This window comes from Bolinopsis microptera, chromosome 2 (genome assembly GCF_026151205.1).
Source record: "Bolinopsis microptera isolate Bmic1 chromosome 2, MBARI_Bmic_1.0, whole genome shotgun sequence".
Classification (NCBI taxonomy): domain Eukaryota; kingdom Metazoa; phylum Ctenophora; class Tentaculata; order Lobata; family Bolinopsidae; genus Bolinopsis; species Bolinopsis microptera.
This window is the reverse complement of record NC_087073.1, coordinates 625,615-644,291: the sequence shown is the minus strand read 5'-3', so window position 1 is coordinate 644,291 and position 18,677 is coordinate 625,615. Positions and strand designations below refer to the sequence as shown.

Below are 18,677 nucleotides of genomic sequence, written 5' to 3'. Positions count from 1 at the left end.
CCTCGAGAACATGTCATATCCTAGAATCAAATGTAATCTTAAGGTACCATCTCCTTGACCTCGAGAACATGTCATATCCTAGAATCAAATGTAATCTTAAGGAACCATCTCCTTGACCTCGAGAACATGTTATATCCTAGAATCAAATGTAATCTTAAGGAACCATCTCCTTGACCTCGAGAACATGTCATATCCTAGAATCAAATGTAATCTTAAGGAACCATCTCCTTGACCTCGAGAACATGTCATATCCTAGAATCAAATGTAATCTTAAGGAACCATCTCCTTGACCTCGAGAACATGTTATATCCTAGAATCAAATGTAATCTTAAGGAACCATCTCCTTGACCTCGAGAACATGTCATATCCTAGAATCAAATGTAATTTTAAGGAACCATCTCCTTGACCTCGAGAACATGTCATATCCTAGAATCAAATGTAATCTTAAGGAACCATCTCCTTGACCTCGAGAACATGTCATATCCTAGAATCAAATGTAATCTTAAGGAATCATCTCCTTGACCTCGAGAACATGTCATATCCTAGAATCAAATGTAATCTTAAGGAACCATCTCCTTGACCTCGAGAACATGTCATATCCTAGAATCAAATGTAATCTTAAGGAACCATCTCCTTGACCTCGAGAACATGTCATATCCTAAAATCAAATGTAATCTTAAGGAACCATCTCCTTGACCTCGAGAACATGTCATATCCTAGAATCAAATGTAATCTTAAGGAACCATCTCCTTGACCTCGAGAACATGTCATATCCTAGAATCAAATGTAATCTTAAGGAACCATCTCCTTGACCTCGAGAACATGTCATATCCTAGAATCAAATGTAATCTTAAGGAACCATCTCCTTGACCTCGAGAACATGTCATATCCTAGAATCAAATGTAATCTTAAGGAATCATCTCCTTGACATCGAGAACATGTCATATCCTAGAATCAAATGTAATCTTAAGGAACCATCTCCTTGACCTCGAGAACATGTCATATCCTAGAATCAAATGTAATCTTAAGGAACCATCTCCTTGACCTCGAGAACATGCCATATCCTAGAATCAAATGTGATCTTAAGGAACCATCTCCTTGACCTCGAGAACATGTCATATCCTAGAATCAAATGTAATCTTAAGGAACCATCTCCTTGACCTCGAGAACATGTCATATCCTAGAATCAAATGTAATCTTAAGGAACCATCTCCTTGACCTCGAGAACATGTCATATCCTAAAATCAAATGTAATCTTAAGGAACCATCTCCTTGACCTCGAGAACATGTCATATCTTAGAATCAAATGTAATCTTAAGGAACCATCTCCTTGACCTCGCACTTTCTCCAGCCAGTAGACAGAGGAATTGATTAGTGTGCATTCTAATGTTTCCTGATTCCTGTGGGATGAACCGGATATTTAATTGGTATCAAAGTGCACCACTGAAGTTACTAATGAATAGTTAAACTTTCCAAATAGGTTTTCATCTTTGAACAGTCGTTTTTATCAAATAGTTAATGATTCAAAACACACTCCTCTCATGCATGATGCATGTTAACTTACAGTATTCCGATGTTAAATATTCCGACAATTATAAAATCCCCATCCTCTCTGATCAAAGGTTCAGAGAGGAGTTCGTTCATTTTGCTGATAATAACCGGCCATATCACCAGCAGCACTGTTAACCTCCGCATAACAACCCTGACAATGTGCAGTTTCTGGCATGTACAAACGTTTACATTTTGAAAATATTTTGAAAAGAAATCGTATATCACTCTGCTATCAGGAGTTGTAGACCCCAATATTATGATTTGATATCACGGTTCGAAATATCTTTTCAATTTTCTTTTTGCAAAAACCGATCAGTATTGAACGTATATAAAGTTTATATACGTTCAATACTGATCGGTTTTTGCAAAAAGAAAATTGACTACGGGTGGAAGATGAATAATCGAAATTCCAACAGCATCTTGTTCCCTTCATTGTGCTGATTCCGGGAAGCATTCTCTTTACGCTCACATCATTCTGTAGAATGAGATACCGTTCATTTAAAATTAAGTAATTATAGGCCTGTACAAACATGGTAGAAGTTGTGGTGATCTAGTGTGGGCTGAGCGGATGTTGATATCGGTTGTCACGCGTAAACACTTCCAGTATCACAAGATGGGCATAGATATGTCTCGAGCATTTGACACAATCAAACGCCAGACTATACTTGACCTTCTTGTCAAAGCTGGATGCACAGACGACGACCTCAGGCTAGTAAGACTCCTCTTAACCAACACCATGCTCAAGGTCAGAGTGGAAGGAGAACTATCTGCTGTATTCGAGAGTCTTCTTGGGTCCTTTCAAGGTGACAGTCTCTCCGGCAAGCTGTTCACTCTTGTCCTAGCAGGAGCTCTTATAGAACTACGCCATCGACTAGCAGAGTCTCCCCCACACATACCCAATCCCCCTATTTCAAAAGAAGGTATGCCACTGGAGTCAGCGTATTCAGATGATTGTAACTTCATGAACGTGGAAAAAGAATCCTTAGAAGCTATCCTACCAATAGCTAAGGAAGTCTTCAAGGAGTTTAACCTGTTCATTAACACAGAGAAAACAGAATTTACCCATGTTTTCCTCGCTCCTGTTGGAGAAACAATCCCTGGTCGTGATGATACCATGTTACGTGGAAATGAAGATTGGCGGAAGAGTAAGATTCTTGGGTCATTGTTGTGTAGTGAAAGTGATATAGCTGCTCGATGCATTGCTGGGAACAATGCCTTCTATAAGTTCACCAAGATCTGGTCTCAGCAGAATATCTCCGTTACCAGAAAGATAGCAGTATACGAAGCCCAAATTGTATCAATCATCATGTACAATTGCAGTAGTTGGTGTCCTACTGCAAAGTCACTAGAAAAACTAGACATTTGCCATAGAAAACACCTTAGATCATTACTGAACATTTATTGGCCTCATGGAACAATATCCAATGCAAACTTATACCTAAGATGTAACTCAGTTAAGCTATCAGATCGTGTCCCTAAAGCAAGGTGGAAGCTCCTAGGTCATATCTTGCGTAGTGCTGATGACTCCCCCGCTGCATTAGCGTTAAAGTTTGCTGTCACAACAAACTGTAAAGGGCGCGTCGGTGCGCATCGTAAGAATTTGTTCAAGATTATTGTGAATGATTTGACCCGTAGAGGTTTAAAACTTAACTCTTTGAATGATCTTAATAAGCTTAAGATATTAGCCGATGATAGAGTTGCTTGGAGAAACAAATTTTAACTCTAGCTGTCTTGATCTGTACTGATCACCATTTTAGGATGACTTTATTTCTTTTAGGGGTTTTGAATATTTTAATGGTGTAAACAGTTTCTTAATAATAATAGGCCTGTCAATGATTGCAGCCCAATTAAGAGCTGATCAATTGCAGCGCCGTGTGCCATATAAGGGATAACTGAGGTCACGTGACAGTCGGTCCTATCACGTGACCTTGATTCGTTAATCCTCGAGCACGTGATCACATTCGTAACGTGTCGTATGCCGACTAGGATATTTTGTGACGTCACCAGAGCTCACGTTACTTGATCAGGCCTTATATGGAGTAATACAGTGTTTTGTGTGTAATTGGACCCAATTAGAGGAGCTGAACGCTCAATTATAGCAGCATCTGGTACCACCTTCTGAAACCCAGCAGACAGCTGGCTCAGAGAATCGAAAATAGAAGGATTTTTTATGGATGAAAATCGAAGTAAAGGGAAAACCTTGTAACCCTACATTTTCGATGACGCTGAACAAGATTAAACTGGTCATAATTATCATACTCTCGTGTAAATTGCTTTAAAACGTACTTGAAAAGTTGAAATTTGAACCAAGCTATCAATTGTAATACAATTTGTACAATAAGCTGAGCTGCATGATTGTTTGGGCGAGCGATTTAGTAATTAGAGCCATATTTTTTTTAAATTAAATACTTTTCAAATTTTACAGAGTACAGCAATAGATGAATATGAAATAGAATCGTTCAAAATATTGCCCCCATCTGTAAAATATGATGGGCACCCAAACACGGTAAACACATGTCCGCAGTAACTTGGACCCATTACATCGAATTAATCTAAATCCAAAAATTTATGAAAAACTATTTAATAACAAACAAATCCATGGTGAATAATAATAACTGTGGATATAGAGTCAAAATTGGTATTTCAATACGTCAAATTCCAGATACATTAGATACAGGTCTGATATGGTCATTAATGTGTGAGAAGGTGCGCGGGTGAAGTGTGATATGACGTTGAAAGTATAGGAAGGTAGATAAAAAATTAATGAAACAAAAATAATAATAATATGGGGAGCAAAGAGACTAGGCTAGACTGTTGTTTCACTATCCAATAGACATTTCCATAGATGCTTAGTGACCTCAGCTTTGAAAAGACTAGTAGACACAATCTGTCTTACCTGTAAGTGTAAAGGGAGTCCATTCCACAGTATATGGGTTCTGTAGAAAAATGATTTTGCCAGTGGGCTATTTGAGGTACATATGGTGTGTGAATTCTGACTTAACTTAGGTAAAATTGATGACACAATAGACAGACTGTCGAGGTGGCAACGTCTTAGTCGAGAAGTGCCCTGATATAAAGAGAGATAGTGAGGCAGCGATACAGGAATTGAATTGTTCAGAACTTTGTGGAAAAAAATAAAATCATTCAAGTCAAACTTTTGAGACAAAGGGAGAATGTCGACAAGCTTGCACTTTTTGACATATTGCTCAGGTGGATAACTGCGGCCCTCTTCAGACAGAATCCATTTAATAGCTGCCACCTCGACAGCTCTCTTTTGGAGACTTTCTAATTTATCACTGAGTGATTTATTACAAGGGCGCCAGATTATGGAACAATTTTCGGATTGGCTACGAACCAGGGAGAGGTAAAGCGCCCGGCGACGTTTCTGATCAATGACAATATGGCCATTTCTTCTGACCATACCAAGTCGTTGGCAGGCCTTAGTATAAATTCTGTCGCACTGACTATTCCAACTTAGCTTAGGAGTAATATCGACTCCAAGATCTTTTTCTAACTCTACATACACAAGAGGAGAGCCATCAAGATCATATGCGAATGGAGGAGATAAAGATGGTTTTCCTGAAACAATAAGCACTTTACATTTTGCTGGATGGAATCGCATTTTGTTTCTTAGTGCCCAGTCAGAGAGATAGTCTATATCCATTTGCAAATTAGTATTATCAGAAGATGAATGTATTTTACGCCAGATTTTTGTATCATCGGCATACAAAACAATATCAGTAATATCCGAAAGGCCAAGAGGAATATCATAATACATAATACATAATACATATGAAATAAATCTTTAAACTGATTCTACTGATAATGATATGAATTTATGAATATATACTGTTATGAACTTAATTTACTGAAATAAACTTAATCTACTTAATCGCTGTAATAAAGTAATGAAAATTAAACACAAACAAATGTTCGGCAGCAGCACTGCTTAACTAATTTGCTGGTGCACTTGAGCATTTGGTTACCATGGTTATGAGCAAGTGTTTGGTCCACCCTGGTTACCATGTCCTTTCTAACTTGCTGGTACACTTGACTTGCGGAATTGAAGGAATCCCAAGAGAACATTAGCAAGACCAGCAACTCCAGAGAGAATAACACACACGTAGGGAAACAGAAGTTTACCGGGAAAATAAAAGTGGTTCTTTACGTCTTCAGTCAAGTGTTCTTCATTATCATTCAAGTATTTATTCAATTTCACTCCTTCTGAAGTCCACCAGATGAATGCGATTAAAGTGAATCCGCCTGAAAAGATGAATAATAGTTAGAGTAACAATGTTTATATTGTGGAAATTGTTCCTTTTTGCTCTCTTAAGTGGATCATGATAGATTGTTGGGGAGTAAATGGGAGTAAACAGTGAGTGGAGACTGTCATTTCGTCCCCAGAAATACGATAGGCTAAAAATCTCAGAAATAGACTACCTGCCAAAATTTATATATTTTAAATCAGTCTTACTAACCCGAGATAAGTCCGGCCCCGACAATCAATAAGACAAATAGCTTCTTGTCTGAAAATTATTATAGGTTAGTAAATTTAATAATGTCAGCATCGAAAATATTGTGAATCAAAATGAATGACATTCAATGTTTGTGTTTATATTCTAATAAACAAACATAGTGTAGATACTATAAATTTAGGCTTATCTTAACTTACTATCTTTGAGAAAGCCTAGCGTCATCATACCTGAAAAAATATGTACAGTAAAACCCCGATTAACAGCCGAGTTTGGGGGAAAGGAAACATCCGTGTTGAATCGGGATTCGCGGTAAATCGGGGTTTTGTTTGTTTACATTATACATGTTAAGCCTTAATTGGGGGAAGGAGATGGCCGCGGTAAATCGGAGTTTCCGATAAATTGGGCTTTTACTGTACCATACATAATATGTGCAACATGCTAGTTATCATGGAGGGTAAATTTATAGTCGGGAATTACTTGGTCGTTCTAAGTAATTTAAGGGGATGATTTGAATTCATTGCATAATCAATCCTTACTTTATGTAACATTATACAACTGCTCGATGTAAAAAAGAGTATAAATTCACTAAAATGAGATATAGCTGCATGCAACAGATGTTGGGAAAATATTTTTTCCTTTTCACCCTTTTGAAAAAAGGCAATAGTGAAAGGTTACAAATGGAGGTTTTTGCAGAAAAACGTGGATTTTGGAGATTGCAGTAGGTGGGTCTGAGTATGCATGTCGTGTTCCTTGCTTCCGTTCGTTACCAAGCAACGAAAAAGTTGCGCGCGCGCGAGGATTGCTTGCGGAGATGTGTTGTATAGATAGCCTGTGATCTATGAATGCGCGGCGCGACTGTGTTTTAATGTATACGATTACGATGGATGTAATGTATAATATTACAATTAGGTAATACGCCCAATAACAATTTGTACGTGGCACGCGTAGTGTATTGATGTGTATACGAGTATAGTTTACCTTTGCTGATAATTTCTTGAATTACAGATACAAGTTAAGTTCTACGGCAATTGAACTGAATTTTTTCCCGTATTTGATGCATAATTTATCAATATTATTATCATGAAGATTGAAGTGAGCTGATTGGAGCTTATACTTAAAGTTATAGTAAATGTGAAATGGAAATCTAGCGCCAAAACGAAACAACGGGCGCAATTCTTGTTCAAGGGTACAGTTTACCGCATTAAGGTATTTTTAAGAATCATTTTTGTTGGTAAGATCCTGTTTTATAATAATAATAATAAAATGAGACTCACCAGTAGAGCTGACTACATCAACCAATCTCATGAACGAGCACAACCCCCCGGCCAGGAAACCCAACAAGACCTGAGCAAGTATCTGGTTACCATGGTTACGAGCAAGTATTTGGTTACCATGGTTATAAGCAAGTATTTGGTTACCATGGTTATGAGCAAGTATTTGGTTACCATGGTTATGAGCAAGTATTTGTTAACCATGGTTACGAGCAAGTATTTGTTTACCATGGTTACGAGCAAGTATCTGGTTACCATGGTTACGAGCAAGTATTTGGTTACCATGGTTATGAGCAATTATTTGGTTACCATGGTTACGAGCAAGTATTTGGTTACGATGGTTATTAGCAAGTATTTGGTTACCATGGTTACGAGCAAGTATTTGGTTACCATGGTTATTAGCAAGTATTTGGTTACCATGGTTACGAGCAAGTATTTGGTTACCATGGTTATGAGCAAGTATTTGTTAACCATGGTTACGAGCAAGTATTTGTTTACCATGGTTACGAGCAAGTATCTGGTTACCATGGTAACGAGCAAGTATTTGGTTACCATGGTTATGAGCAATTATTTGGTTACCATGGTTATAAGCAAGTATTTGGTTACCATGGTTACGAGCAATTACTTGGTCACTATGGTTATGAGCAAGTATTTGGTTACCATGGTTACGAGCAAGTATTTGGTTACCATGGTTATGAGCAAGTATTTGTTTACCATGGTTACGAGCAAGTATTTGTTTACCATGGTTACGAGCAAGTATCTGGTTACCATGGTTACGAGCAAGTATGTGGTTATCATGGTTATGAGCAAGTATTTGGTTACCATGGTTACGAGCAAGTATTTGGTTACCATGGTTATGAGCAAGTATTTGGTTACCATGGTTACGAGCAAGTATTTGGTTACCATGGTTACGAGCAAGTATTTGGTTACCATGGTTATGAGCAAGTATTTGGTTACCATGGTTATGAGCAAGTATTTGGTTACCATGGTTATGAGCAAGTATTTGGTTACCATGGTTATGAGCAAGTATTTGGTTACCATGGTTACGAGCAAGTATTTGGTTACCATGGTTATGAGCAAGTATTTGGTTACCATGGTTATGAGCAAGTATTTGGTTACCATGGTTATGAGCAAGTATTTGGTTACCATGGTTACGAGCAAGTATCTGGTTACCATGGTTACGAGCAAGTATTTTGTTACCATGGTTATGAGCAAGTTTTTAATTACCATGGTTACGAGCAAGTATCTGGTTACCATGGTTAATAAGCAAGAAATTTGGTTACCATGGTTACGAGCAAGTATTTGGTCACCATGGTTATGAGCAAGTATTTGGTTACCATGGTTATGAGCAAGAATTTGGTCACCATGGGTATGAGCAAGAATTTGGTCACCATGGTTATGAGCAAGTATTTGGTTACCATGGTTATGAGCAAGAATTTGGTTACCATGGTTATGAGCAAGTATTTGGTTACCATGGTTATTAGCAAATATTTGGTTACCATGGTATTTAATTAATAAATCATCAATTTTAGTTATTTCTGCTAATGTCTGGTTTTTAACTAAGACTTTCTTCATTACCCAACGAGTTAAATTTATAATTAGATAATTTATAATTTGTAATTTCTTACCGTGATAGCACACCCATCAGGAACTTAAGCGCTAGGAACGCCGAATATGCACAAAGAGATGAAAAGAAGGAAAGTGGCTACCGCCGCAGCAATAAATCCCAATATGTTTATAGACTTTTCCATCATTAGTCACTACTCGGTACTTTCCACTATTCGGGGTTGATTTTTTCCCTGCTCTTTGCGAAGGCAAAAAGATCGTAGGGAATAAGTAATCGGGTTTGGATATATGAGGTGGCCCGACGGTCCTACGTTGATGGCAAAAGTCTGCTCCTTCGCAATATAGACCACTCGCCTATAATTATGTGTATATGAGGCGTCTGTTATGCTGCGCGCGACGCTAGCCATGTGTTAATTAATTACAGTGAAGTTCCTCCTTCGCAAAGTTATTTTCCGCAATATTCTGGATTCATTTATTGTTGATGCGCGGCGCTACATTGGTCAAATGAATCGTCAATTTTTACCATGCACGAATCCCACTCATTTATAAAAAACATAGTATGTAAATTAAATATGTTGCACTTTTTTGCACTCACACTTTTCACTCAAAAGAATTAATAGTACAAGTACATCGTAGGGCCGGGAAAATTGATCGTGCGTGGTTTAACCGCGGCGAAATTCTTGTTTCTCTTAAGTTGTTTTTCGGTTTTATCAGGAGATGTACATATTAATTCAACGAGGTATGGATTTAGCAAAGTGAATAATAAATAAAAACGACGATCAAACATATTCGACTGTTCAGCATGGCATATTACTATTAGATCATTAAATTACAGGTTAATTCCCTCATTTGAGTCATGACCCAACTTCTCAACGGTGTTAAAATATTACTGGGTCAGGACCTTTAATAGCTTCGTCGACACATAACAGGGGAGATAATAGATCCAATTAAACCTAACAACTTAAGCGCGTGTAAATAATTGAGACCATGAAAAAGGGCGGTAACTGGTAAAAGTAAAAACTTTAAAATAGCGCGTTAAATAATGTAATCGCAACGAACAAAGTTCCGTATATAAAAGTAAATGAGACATTTTCGTGAGGCTGGCGGCTGCTAGTGAGCTTTCTGACTATAAACGCATTAAGGAAGAATTGGAACTCAGCTGACACGGTTTCATATCCTGCGATTGCTATGAAAATTGGTACCGAATGGACTTTCGTCTAAACTAAAAGCAAGCTCTCAAGTAAAAACGGACAAACGTCAAAATACATCCTCGCAAATTACATTTAAATAAAATTTTCTCTTGTTTGTCGGTAATAATTTCTGCGGGGTCTGGTTAGCTGAGTCGAAGATGCAAAGTAAAGTAGTAAATTAAAGGGAGCAGCTAATTGACAATTCTTCTCGAACAAAGGGAATAGCTAATTGACAATTCTTCTCGAACTTTGCAAATGGAGCAGCTAATTGACAATTCTTCTCGAACTTTGCAAAGACATGACATGACATGGTAAGGTCTCCTCCTAGTCGTTAGAGTGGCCTGCATCACTAATTGACAATTATTCTCGAACTTGTTTTTGTGGGAATTTTACCTGACTGTTAATTATAAATCTGCACTAAAAACGTCAAAAGACCGATTGCAGCGGTTTTCTAGAACATTTATAAATATTAGTGATGTTCCTTACCCTAAAAACTTATAGTTATTGGGGTTGAAATGAGAGAATGGAGAAGCTCACAAGAAATATTCCTTGCTAGCACTATATATACTAATAATACAGGTGCTTGTAATATTCCTTGCTAGCACTAATAATACAGGTGCTTGTGACGATTTAACGATAAAATGACACATTCCACGTGTCTGGCCATATCACTTGGGATTATTAATATTTCTTTTTTTATCTCAACACTTATTTTACTTCGGACATTCCAACAGCCACATTGTTACACAAGTGTGTAACCAGCCAATTACAGGAAGCCGAAGGCTAGTGACAGAGTCGGGAATCGAACCTGGTACCTCAAGCAGTACCATGCGGATTAACCAACTGAGCCACTAAGCCGTAATTTGTTTTGGTAGTTAGGATCTGGGTAGTTCTAGAGGAAAATTATATCTCAAGAGCTGACTCACTGCAAGGAGAACTAGGAGCGAGTAGGAGAGTAAAGAGAATTTGAATCAGGGTAGATTCTTGTTTTTCTAAAATTCAAATTTCATTTTATTATTCCCCGGTCCTTGGTCGCTCAGCAGGTGGTATCGAAATTAACAATTTTCGAAGTATTGCCAAGCAGGTTCACTAGCATTTACAAGCAGGTTCACTAGCATTTACAAGCAGATTCACTAGCATTTACAAGCAGGTTCACTAGCATTTACGATTAATACGACGGTATTGCCAAGCAGGTTCACTAGCATTTACGATTAATTCGACGGTATTGCCAAGCAGGTTCACTAGCATTTACGAGTAATACGACGGAAAAATAGTTCAAATTTAAAATCCAATCAACTATGTGTTATTGTAGTTTTAAACTAAATAATCCGAAATCCATCAAAATGTCACGTGACTTAAAAGAAATGCCTGACTATAAAGAAATGCCTGACCATAAAGAAATGCCTGACCATAAAGAAATGCCTGACCATAAGGAAATGCCCGACCATAAGGAAATGCCTGACCATAAAGAAATGCCTGACCATAAGGAAATGCCCGACCATAAAGAAAAGCCTGACCATAAAGAAATGCCTGACCATAAAGAAATGCCAGACCATGGGGAGCTGACAGACTGGTTTGATGTTAACTCAGGCACAGGTCAGGGTGACATTCAAGCACCTCCTGTCTTTAATTTCTGCCTAAACTTTTCTGCATTTCTGGCTGAGACCAACAAGATCATCAGTCAAGGCGCAGTGCTGCAGAAAGAGATGAAGACGGTCGAGGAAAAGGTCATTCTGGACACCGATTATGCTGATGACATGGCTATTATGGACAACTCAGGGGAAGGCCTACAGGAATCAACTGATCTATTAGTTCATTACAGCTCCTACGCTGGGCTCAGAATAAATGCAAAGAAGACCCAATGCATGGCTGTAAGCAAGTGCGCCTCCCAGCGACCTTTCATCAAGGATGATTGTATTGAGCTGTCGGTTGAGGGTGAACCCGTCGAGCAGGTTAGCAACTTTGTCTACCTGGGTGCAACTATTAGTGGGGATGGGACAATCAACAGAGACCTGGATGTCCGTATCCAGAAGGCTAATGGCGCCTTTCATCAGCTCTGGAACATTTGGAATAGCAGAACTATAAAGACTCCAACCAAGATCAGGATCTATAGGGCTGCTGTCCTCACCATCTTGTTGTATGGAGCTGAAGTCTGGAACACCACCAAAAAGCAGATGAAACGTTTCGAGGTTTTCCATCAAACCTCCTTGAGAAGGATCCTTAGGATTAAACGGTTCTTTCATGTAACCAACGACGAAGTTCTTAGGAGGGCTGGCATCAAGTCAGTTGAGACTTTCATCAGTGCTGCCAGGCTACGTTGGTATGGACATGTAGTTAGAATGCCAGACTCTAGACTACCGAGGTTTCTGTTGAACTGGAAGCCAAACTATGGAAAGAGGTCAAGGGGCAGACCCCGTAAGAACTGGAAGTCCTGCGTACTCGAAGATGCTGCTAAGTTTACAGGTGTTGAAAACATCGACAACGACACAACAGAAGCTTTGGCTACCAACCGAGTACAGTGGAGACATATGTTACGCCGCCAACGCGATGTGTGTGATGCAGGCCACTCCAACGACTAGGAGGAGACCTTACCATGTAACATGTTTGTAACGCTCATTCATAACATTTAAATACATATTGGAAATGTTAGCTGCTGACTATCTTGACGTATAATTAATATGTAGGGGACCCGTTTCTTTAACGTCTAAACAAAGAAGGCATTATAGTTTATTGTAACAATACATAAGGGTATATAATTGTTAACCCTCATTCAAAGTATGGAGTACTAACGATCAGTTCTGTAAGATTAAAGTCCTCCCCCTCCTTGCTGTCGCCAGTATATTCTCGTTATCTTTACAATCTAAATAAATTGAGCAACATAGAGCAACAGTAATTATAATGTAATTTGTCAAAGTTGACACTAGTTCTAGTGTCATAACTTGAGAATGCAGCTATCTTATGTAATTATATTGTCGCGAAAGCTGTCTCCTTAACAGGCTAAGTTGGTAGTGTTACTATGGTAACGAGTTGTCTTCATTAACATAAACAGGCCTACAATTTTAAAGTGTCTGCATTTCTTCAGTTTTGGAACCAATTCATGCACGTTAGAAATCCAAGTCACTGTCCCGGGAAAAATTATGCATTTAGGCGTGGATATAAAAAATCTAAAATTATTTTCCTCACTCTTACCCAGGGGTCGACCGGGATCGGAATTTTGTCCCGGCCGGGACCGGGCCGGGATGATCCTCATCCCGGCCGTGACCGGGACTGGGATGAAACTGAAATCCCGGCCGGGACCGGGATCAGCTTAATCCCGGCCGGTACCGGGATTTTCACGATATTTCTATGTTGAAATGGAACATTTTAAGCAACCTTCGTATAAAGGGTCCATTGACCAATCTAATAAGTACTAACTAACATTGATATCAACATCGTTATATCTTCGGATGAAGATGAGCCTGAAATCTAATCAATCCTTCAAGTTTCGATTTTCATTTCGATTAGTTCGATTCTTAACAGTCGTTACATTTGTCTAAGTCAAAGTAATAAAATATGAATTTGAAGCTAAATTGGATTAAAAAGTTCGAAATTCTGTTTTTAAAATCCCGGCTAATATCCCGGCTAAAACAGTAATCCCGGCCGGGACCGGGACAATAACACAAAATCCCGGCCGGTATCCCGGTCGAGCTCTACTCTTACCTTCAATTCCTCTATCCTATTTTCTGCATCCCTCTTTCTCTCTCGCCCTACATTTAGAACAAATGAAGTTTACACTAGTCGAATTGAAGAATATGTATTCTAAGTTGATAGTTCTGTTAACATCTTTCATTTGGTATAAATGATACCAAGTAAAATCGTGCGAAATAACATTAACTACTCTACAGGTAGAAATAACATTAACTACTCTAACGCATGTATTTCTACAGGTGATGACCCGTTGTCAGCTCTTGGTCTAATAAAGACGGTGTACCCTGATATCGAAGGAGAGGACTTAGAGTTGACGCCTCCGAGCAGGGCAAAACGATCAGGATCCTTGAAAAGCGGGGAATTCAATATAGAGTGGGACTCTGCCGGAGAGGACTCTGCCATATAGATTATAGAGTCTCATTAAGATCGTTCAAAAACAGTAAAACCTCGATTTACCACAAACTTAGGTTTAACTGTCACCAAGATGTAACTAGGTCGAACGGAGATATTAGGTCTCACGCAGGAATTAGGTCTCACGCAGGAATTAGATCTCACGCAGGCGCGTGATATACATATAAATACACTTAAAAGCCGCGCCTGCGTGAGACCTAATTCCTGCGTGAGACCTAATTTTTCCGTTCGACCTAGTTACATTTTGGTGACAGTAAGAATATATACGTGCGTGTTGTTGATAAGGTAAAATTTGCGATGATAAATAAAAAGAAATATGATTTATCTATTTATGGAGAGTTAACATACATGCTACATGAAGAGGTCTCCTCCTAGTCATTAGAGTTAATACTATTTTAATTAATTTAGCAAAAGAATTGCGGCATTAATCAGCCAAAATATTTACGCTCGAATTCCACCGCTAAAGATCTAGGGTACTGACTCTCGCCTCATTAATCATATTCATTATACATTAACATAAATTAGATGGAAGTTGACCGCCAAGATTGAGCGACTTATTTATTGGGTGATTTATTTAATAAGCTATATTTCCCGTCACACACAGTGTCACGTGTTACCATGGTAACACATACCAGTGTCTGCTATTTCTACTCTCATTATCATTCTTGTCAGTCAGTCTACTTTAGAAGATCTCGCCATCTAACTAATTCTTACCTTACAACTATACTATCTGTGTTGGATTGTCCATGTTGTTTACCAGGTTACCTGGTTACCTGGTTACCTGGTTACCTGGTTACCTGGTTACCTGGTTACCTGGTTACCTGGTTACCTGGTTACCTGGTTACCTGGTTACAAGATCTCGCCATCTAACTAATTCTTACCTTACAACTAGACTATCTGTGTTGGATTGTCCATATTGTTTACCTGGTTACCTGGTTACCTGGTTACCTGGTTACCTGATTACCTGGTTACCTGGTTACCTGGTTACCTGGTTACAAGATCTCGCCATCTAACTAATTCTTACCTTACTACTAGACTATCTGTGTTGGATTGTCCATATTGTTTACCTGATTACCCGATTACCTGGTTACCAGGTTACCTGGTTACCTGGTTACCTGGTTACCTGGTTACCTGGTTACCTGGTTACAAGATCTCGCCATCTAACTAATTCTTACCTTACAACTAGACTATCTGTGTTGGATTGCCCATATTGTTTACCAGGTTACCTGGTTACCTGGTTACCTGGTTACCTGGTTACCTGGTTACCTGGTTACCTGGTTACCTGGTTACAAGATCTCGCCATCTAACTAATTCTTACCTTACAACTAGACTAACTGTGTTGGATTGCCCATATTGTTTACCAGGTTACCTGGTTACCTGGTTACCTGGTTACCTGGTTACCTGGTTACCTGATTACCTGGTTACAAGATCTCGCCATCTAACTAATTCTTACCTTACTACTAGCCTATCTGTGTTGGATTGCCCATATTGTTTACCAGGTTACCTGGTTACCTGGTTACCTGGTTACCTGGTTACCTGGTTACCTGGTTACCTGGTTACAAGATCTCGCCATCTAACTAATTCTTACCTTACAACTATACTATCTGTGTTGGATTGCCCATATTGTTTACCTGGTTACCTGGTTACCTGGTTACCTGATTACCTGGTTACCTGGTTACCTGGTTACCTGGTTACCTGGTTACAAGATCTCGCCATCTAACTAATTCTTACCTTACAACTATACTATCTGTGTTGGATTGCCCATATTGTTTACCTGGTTACCTGGTTACCTGATTACCTGGTTACCTGGTTACAAGATCTCGCCATCTAACTAATTCTTACCTTACAACTAGACTATCTGTGTTGGATTGCCCATATTGTTTACTAGGTTACCTGGTTACCTGGTTACCTGGTTACCTGGTTACCTGGTTACCTGGTTACCTGGTTACTTGGTTACAAGATCTCGCCATCTAACTAATTCTTACCTTACTACTAGCCTATCTGTGTTGGATTGCCCATATTGTTTACCAGGTTACCTGGTTACCTGATTACCTGGTTACCTGGTTACCTGATTACCTGGTTACCTGGTTATCTGGTTACAAGATCTCGCCATCTAACTAATTCTTACCTTACAACTAGACTATCTGTGTTGGATTGCCCATATTGTTTACCAGGTTACCTGGTTACCTGGTTACCTGGTTACCTGGTTACCTGGTTACCTGATTACCTGGTTACCTGGTTACAAGATCTCGCCATCTAACTAATTCTTACCTTACTACTAGCCTATCTGTGTTGGATTGCCCATATTGTTTACCAGGTTACCTGGTTACCTGGTTACCTGGTTACCTGATTACCTGGTTACCTGGTTACCTGGTTACAAGATCTCGCCATCTAACTAATTCTTACCTTACAACTAGACTATCTGTGTTGGATTGCCCATATTGTTTACCTGGTTACCTGGTTACCTGGTTACCTGGTTACCTGATTACCTGGTTACCTGGTTACCTGGTTACAAGATCTTGCCATCTAACTAATTCTTACCTTACAACTAGACTATCTGTGTTGGATTGCCCATATTGTTTACCTGGTTACCTGGTTACCTGGTTACCTGATTACCTGATTACCTGGTTACCTGGTTACCTGGTTACAAGATCTCGCCATCTAACTAATTCTTACCTTACAACTAGACTATCTGTGTTGGATTGCCCATATTGTTTACCTGGTTACCTGGTTACCTGGTTACCTGGTTACCTGGTTACCTGGTTACCTGGTTACCTGGTTACAAGATCTCGCCATCTAACTAATTCTTACCTTACAACTAGACTATCTGTGTTGGATTGCCCATATTGTTTACCAGGTTACCTGGTTACCTGGTTACCTGGTTACCTGGTTACCTGGTTACCTGGTTACAAGATCTCGCCATCTAACTAATTCTTACCTTACAACTAGACTATCTGTGTTGGATTGCCCATATTGTTTACCAGGTTACCTGGTTACCTGGTTACCTGGTTACCTGGTTACCTGGTTACCTGGTTACCTGGTTACAAGATCTCGCCATCTAACTAATTCTTACCTTACTACTAGCCTATCTGTGTTGGATTGCCCATATTGTTTACCAGGTTACCTGGTTACCTGGTTACCTGGTTACCTGGTTACCTGGTTACCTGGTTACCTGGTTACCTGGTTACAAGATCTCGCCATCTAACTAATTCTTACCTTACTACTAGCCTATCTGTGTTGGATTGCCCATATTGTTTACCAGGTTACCTGGTTACCTGGTTACCTGGTTACCTGATTACCTGGTTACCTGGTTACCTGGTTACAAGATCTCGCAATCTAACTAATTCTTACCTTACAACTAGACTATCTGTGTTGGATTGCCCATATTGTTTACCAGGTTACCTGGTTACCTGGTTACCTGGTTACCTGATTACCTGGTTACCTGGTTACAAGATCTCGCCATCTAACTAATTCTTACCTTACAACTTACCTGGGGACCCCAGGCTATTATGTTCATAAACATAAAGATTCGGCGGAATGACAGGCTGAGCGCCGCCCAGTAACTTACAACTAGACTAGTTGGATTTTCCATATTGTTGATACTGTGTAATTTGTATACTGTAGATAATATCAATTGTGGAGATGGGATATTTGTAATTATTTAAAGTTGATTTGTATTCTATCTTTATACCCTCATTTTACATTGATACACAAAATGATAATCTTTTGTTTCAATCGCTCGCTCGTTTCAATAGAAGATGCGTTTTATATAACTGCCCACAGGGATGGTACTATTCTCCCGATGACAGTTTGGCAGACACCCTTCGCTGCCTGCTAGTCCTCTGGGAGCATATATCTCAACTTGCTGCCTGCTAGGCCTAGTCCTATATCTCAACTTGGCCCGGAACAGTTCAGATTTTACATTGAGTCGGGGATTTTGACTTTCAGTACTATACCTCAATTTCGTCTCAACCTCACTTAGCTGACTAATTGGTCCCTTCGCAAAAAGTCCATCGAATCTGTCAAATTTGTGTTCAGAAACTTTCATTTTTGGAAATGGGACAGAATTTGAAAAATATGAATTTTCGTTTTGTAAAGCTTTCTGTAATGAGCTTCCTCCTAAAGTTGACTGACTAATTGGTTTCTGGAAAAAAATTCGGTCAAAACTGCTAAATTTCGGTCGTGGAAATTTCGTCTTCAAAATCTGAAAATGGGACAAGAAATGGGATAACATGATTTTTTCCATTTTGTCGGGGATTTTGACATTCAGTACCTCAATTTGGTCTCATATATACCAATACCATCCTCAGTTCGTTGATTAATTAGTCCCTGGGCAAAAAGTCCATCGAATTTGTCCATTGTCAAATTTGTGTTTCCTCGGACCGGAATCAAACTTTCAGCGCCTCAATTGTGTCATATACCATCTATAGTTGACTGACTAATTGTTTTCTGGAGAAAAATTCGGTAAAAACTGCAAAAAAATTTTTAACAAAAGAGTTTAGTTTAAAATGGTCCGAATAAAGTAT

At 39.0% G+C, this 18,677-nt stretch overlaps 1 protein-coding gene across 1 annotated transcript in view; it reads left to right on the top strand.

The window, feature by feature from the left end:
• The window catches only part of LOC134811104 (ammonium transporter 3-like), an 81,884-nt gene extending 67,654 nt beyond the window's left edge, over window positions 1-14,230 (top strand). Inside the window, exon 14 of the mRNA XM_063817830.1 lies at window positions 13,980-14,230. Coding sequence (XP_063673900.1) covers window positions 13,980-14,146 — 167 coding nt within the window. The 3' untranslated portion in view covers window positions 14,147-14,230. The remainder of the gene's footprint in view (window positions 1-13,979) is intronic.
• The last annotated feature ends 4,447 nt before the right edge of the window (window positions 14,231-18,677 follow it).